The sequence below is a fragment of the Emiliania huxleyi genome, assembly GCF_000372725.1.
Source record: "Emiliania huxleyi CCMP1516 unplaced genomic scaffold EMIHUscaffold_434, whole genome shotgun sequence".
Taxonomy (NCBI): Eukaryota; Haptophyta; order Isochrysidales; family Noelaerhabdaceae; genus Emiliania; species Emiliania huxleyi.
This window is the reverse complement of record NW_005198729.1, coordinates 3,833-8,795: the sequence shown is the minus strand read 5'-3', so window position 1 is coordinate 8,795 and position 4,963 is coordinate 3,833. Positions and strand designations below refer to the sequence as shown.

Genomic DNA, 4,963 nt, shown 5'->3' with positions numbered 1-4,963 from the left:
AACGGCAAGCCGCACGAAGAACTCGGCGATGCCGCAATGGTCAACCCGCGTGCGAAGCACGCGACACGACACAAATACCTGCTCAAACGACTCGTCAAGACCCTTCGCTCGGCGTGGGGCATGCTCATCGAGATGGAGCCGACTGCACACCTCAGTTACAGTAACCCAAAACAACCTGACGTGGCGGCGGCGAACATCGGCAAAGGGCATGTGCGCCTCGTTGGCGACTTGAAACTGACGAGCTCGCTTGCGTGCAAGGGTGGCGATCGGCTCGGCTGGAAGGGGGCTTTTGTCGCCTTCGGCAACACCGAGCGGGCGCTGCTCGACTTAGTGTTAGGGCATGCTGCATGGCCGCGGCCGGGAGGGGGGGGGGGAGGGGGGAGGGAGGCGGAGGATGCAGAGGCGGAGGCGGCGGCGGCGGAAGAGGAGGAGGGGGAGAGTGAGGGGGAGGCGGAGGCGGGGGCACCTGTGACGGCCCGCTACGAGAAGGGCGAATACCGATTCGCGCGGGAGAAGAATTGCGACCTGCGTTTGCTCGACTTCGAGACGTTCGGCGGCTTCGGGGACGGCGTCCGCAGAATTCTTCGGCAGGCGGCGGACCAGCTGAGTAACAAACTTTCGCACGCTCAGCACCTCGATGAGGTCACATGGACCACCAAGAACTGGCACGGGCTGCAGATGCAGCGCTTGTCTGTCGTTCTCCACACCGCCGTGGCGTGGCAGACGGTGAACGAGCTAGCGTGCGGGGACAGCGGCATTGTGCACGGAGCTAAGTGCATTGCCGTTCTTAACGGAGTCGCTTAGGCGGCTCCGGTGGTGTGCCGGTGATAGTACTAGCACGCGCCAGTTCGCACCTGTGTCGAGCCTGTCTGCTGTGAGAGAGAGTTCTTGTCTAAATTCTTTTCCGTCGCGCCTAAATGCTTGAACAATTGCGTCGTGGCTCCTCGCAAAATGCTTCGCCGGCCGGGTTTGCTGCGCTCCTTGCGCCTCATTCGCGCCCTGTCGACGAGGCCGCAGCTTTTAATCACGGGCGCTACAGGGCTGGTCGGCCAGCGGGTGTGCGACCAGCTGGAGGCGCAGGGCATCGCTCTGCGCCGGTGCGACCGGCCGCCCAGCCAGGACGGCAACTACGTGCAGTGCGACCTGGCGGACGCCGCGGCGCTGCGGGAGGCTTGCCGCGACTGCGACGCGGTGGTGCATCTGGGCGGCGTCTCTGGTCCCGGCTGCGTGTTCGAACCCCCGGTGGATGCGGGCTGCGTGGCCGCTACCAACGTCATCGGCACCATGAACGTGCTCGAGGCGGCCCGGGCGGCGGGCGCGAGGCGGGTCGTATTTGCTTCCAGTGTGTGGGTCTACTGCCCGCTGCCTGGGGACCCCGCAGAGCCCACCCGGCTGTGCGAGGAGAGTCCGGTGAACGCAGTGGACACTTACGCCGCCTCCAAGATAGCCGGCGAGCAGCTTTGTAGGGCATACGCGGCGGAGGGCCTGGTGGACACCGTCAGCCTACGACTCGGATGGGTGTACGGGCCTGGTAGGACCACCGGGTGTGACGTCCGGGGCTTGCTCCAAGGGGAGCCTTCCAGCCTCGACCCAGCGCACGCTCGCAACTACATCTATGTCGATGATGCCGCCACTGCCCTCATCTCGGCAGCGGTCCGGCCGGACCCCTTTGCAGGGATGGCTGTGAATGTGAGTGGTGAGTAGTACGTGGCGCATCAAGAGGTTGAGCAGGCCGTCGAGTCTTTAGGATGCGCCGTGGAGCGGCAGCATGCGGCTGCACCGGACCCTTTAGTGGGCAAGATGGACCTCACCAGAGCCGCCGCCGAGTTGGACTGGCGGCCCCGGATCATGATTGAGGAGGGCGTGAGCAAATATGCGAAACACCTTGGCGTGTTTGCTTCGAGGCGTCGGACGCCGATCTAATCGATGGGCCGTGCGCGGGCGGTAATTAGGCAACCTTGGCATGACCTTGCCCGAGTTCGGGGCCAGCGCTGGGTTCCGCAGCTGCGCGTGCAGCGAGGCGCCCCCCCGTGATATCACCCTCGTCGAGGCGAGGCTGCAGCTCGCCGTCTTTCTCGGAGCCCGGCGCGGCGGGTCCCGGCTCAATGAGGTGATTAGACGTGTTTCGTTTTGATCGGCGATTCGTTTCAAATAATTACGTACAGACTAGTATTACTTGACGGGGGGGGGGGGGGGCACTTGAGCACTGGATAGGGTCGGTTCCGCTAGTATTACTTTGTTTACCGCTTCAAGCGAATCGGGACCTCGGACCAGCGAGCCCGCGATTCGCGAGTGTGCACCAATTTCAAAACGACGTCGACATCGGTGGAATCGGCTGGGTCAACGTCAATGTCGATAGCTCTTTCACGCCGGATCCCCTTGTTGTCTCCGATGTGTCGCGCCTGCGCGCTCGGCGTGTATGAAATCCATATCACCCCCTGCTCCACGATGGGGGCTTTAGGCGACGAGGGCGGGGCGCTAGGCGGCGGTTCGTTTTCGGGGGAGTCGGGTGGGTCATCGGCGTAGCTAGAGGCCCCATCACCGATGTCGTCGAGTGGGATGGTTGTACCTCCTCCGTTAATACCCACGTCGTCGCCCACGGTGCTGCTCTCCCCGTCGTCTGCGTCTGTTGGGACAGACTCGTCTTGCCACTCCGGCGCGCCGCAATCCCTCGCGCCGCTCCTGCCGAGGTCAGCTTTCTTATCGACGTAGTCGTTCCACTTATGACCACTGTGCCCCTTGACGTGTCTCCATGTCACTTCGTGCCTCGACGCTAAATGCCGCCACGCTGCTCGAAGATAGCTCGCTAGTTGTGCGTTCTCCCCCGGCGAGATTCTCCCCGTCGCACACGCCATCGCGTACTCGCTGTCCGTTCGGACCACCCCTCGTGAGCCTGCTGGTTGTGGTGCCGTGTGGAGTAGTGAGCGAAAAAGCTCCGCAAGCGCTGACAATTCTGCCGTGTTATTGGTGTGTTTCCGCGCCCCCACGAAAGCGGCGTGTACGGGGCTAGTCACGACGGGGCCGTAGCCTTCGGTCACGAGCAGGGCTGAGAACAAGAAAAATATTGGAGGTCAGGGCATAAAAATGATCAGCACTCAGCCTTCCCTCCCCCTCCCGGATGGAAGTACTACCTGAGCTCGACCGTGCTTAAAGGCCAAGGTAGGCCGCCTATTGAAATCGCCCGAAGCGCTAGCGCTTCGCTAGCGCAAGCTCGCACGGCCTCTCACGCTCCGCTGCTGCCCTCTTGGCGGCTCTCCGCCCGCCAGCTCGACCAACTCGACCGCCGAGAGGCTGGGATTGGCCGGCGGCGCGACGCGTGGCCTCTGCTGCGGCCATCTCGGACGCTCAAGCGGCGCCAGCCAGCGGCTCGGCCGCGCATCCTTCACACACGCCGCCACGACCAAGCTGAGCGGGCCCGGTGTCGAGTCATGGTGCGAGATGCATGTCAGGGGCGGCTGTGGCCACAGCAGGTCCACCAGACGGGCGTCAAAGCTTGCCGTCGGCGTGCTGTCGTGGCGAGAGCCGAGACCGCTGCAGAGGAGCCGAGTGCAGTGGCGAGCCAGAGGCTACCAGGGTCACCAGGTGGTAGCCCTTGCCCATTCTGAGCAGGGATGTGCTTTGATGGGGTTGTGCTTGAGCGTGTGTGAAGTGGGAGTGCGTGCCGGCGGTGTCTGTGGCTGAAACGGGCGTGTGTGAGGCTGCAGAGCCGTGGTATGAGCCAGAGTGAGCTTCATCACCCAAGATAAGTGCGGTTTAGGACAGCTCAGACCTGATACTGATGGGCCTGGGCCAGGAGAGCGACAGAGAAGGCGAGGTGGTGAGCTGGGAAGCCGCTTTGTCGGCACCTGGACGTGTCGCGATGAAGTGCCAAAAAGTACTATTTGCGGCTATTGCTCCAAACTTCGGGAGACAAGGCCTACATATTATGACTGCATCCATGAGCCTAGTGCATGAGGGCTGTGGGTCGGGACATTTCACGGTCGGTGGCGCCGATAATGACCTCCGTAATGCCCTCGCAATCGGCTCGGATGGGGTCCACCGGGGACAATCTCGGAGCCCTCTCCGTGGCATCACGAGCCGGTGTGAGCTTGAAGACCCGAGGTAAGTGCGGTTTAGGACAGCTCAGACCTGATACTGATGGGCCTGGGCCAGGAGAGCGACAGAGAAGGCGAGGTGGTGAGCTGGGAAGCCGCTTTGTCGGCACCTGGACGTGTCGCGATGAAGTGCCAAAAAGTACTATTTGCGGCTATTGCTCCAAACTTCGGGAGACAAGGCCTACATATTATGACTGCATCCATGAGCCTAGTGCATGAGGGCTGTGGGTCGGGACATTTCACAGTCGATGGCGCCGATAATGACCTCCGTAATGCCCTCGCAATCGGCTCGGATGGGGTCCACCAGGGACAATCTCGGAGCCCTCTCCGTGGCATCACGAGCCGGTGTGAGCTTGAAGACCCGAGGTAAGTGCGGTTTAGGACAGCTCAGACCTGATACTGATGGGCCTGGGCCAGGAGAGCGACAGAGAAGGCGAGGTGGTGAGCTGGGAAGCCGCTTTGTCGGCACCTGGACGTGTCGCGATGAAGTGCCAAAAAGTACTATTTGCGGCTATTGCTCCAAACTTCGGGAGACAAGGCCTACATGTTATGACTGCATCCATGAGCCTAGTGCATGAGGGCTGTGGGTCGGGACATTTCACAGTCGATGGCGCCGATAATGACCTCCGTAATGCCCTCGCAATCGGCTCGGATGGGGTCCACCGGGGACAATCTCGGAGCCCTCTCCGTGGCATCACGAGCCGGTGTGAGCTTGAAGACCCGAGGTAAGTGCGGTTTGGGACAGCTCAGACCTGATACTGATGGGCCTGGGCCAGGAGAGCGACAGAGAAGGCGAGGTGGTGAGCTGAGAGGCTGGAGAGTCCGCGTGTGACCTTGTCGCGATAGAAGTGCCACGAAGCGCTATTTCC

General features: G+C 62.1%; 2 protein-coding genes across 2 annotated transcripts; one reads left to right on the top strand and one right to left on the bottom strand.

Annotated features, from left to right (window-relative positions):
* Positions 1-951: 951 nt before the first annotated feature.
* EMIHUDRAFT_244804 (hypothetical protein) lies at positions 952-1,923 on the top strand (the record flags this gene model as incomplete). Its single annotated transcript, XM_005769029.1, has 3 exons — positions 952-1,290; positions 1,402-1,653; positions 1,732-1,923. 3 exons carry the CDS (start codon positions 952-954, stop codon positions 1,921-1,923), a joined length of 783 nt encoding a protein of 260 aa, XP_005769086.1.
* Positions 1,924-2,240: 317 nt separating this feature from the next.
* Positions 2,241-2,855, bottom strand: EMIHUDRAFT_244803 (hypothetical protein; the record flags this gene model as incomplete). The annotated part of the gene is made up of 2 exons (XM_005769028.1): positions 2,241-2,766; positions 2,851-2,855. The coding sequence occupies 2 exons, from the start codon at positions 2,853-2,855 to the stop codon at positions 2,241-2,243; spliced, it is 531 nt and encodes a 176-aa protein (XP_005769085.1).
* Between the last annotated feature and the right edge of the window lie 2,108 nt (positions 2,856-4,963).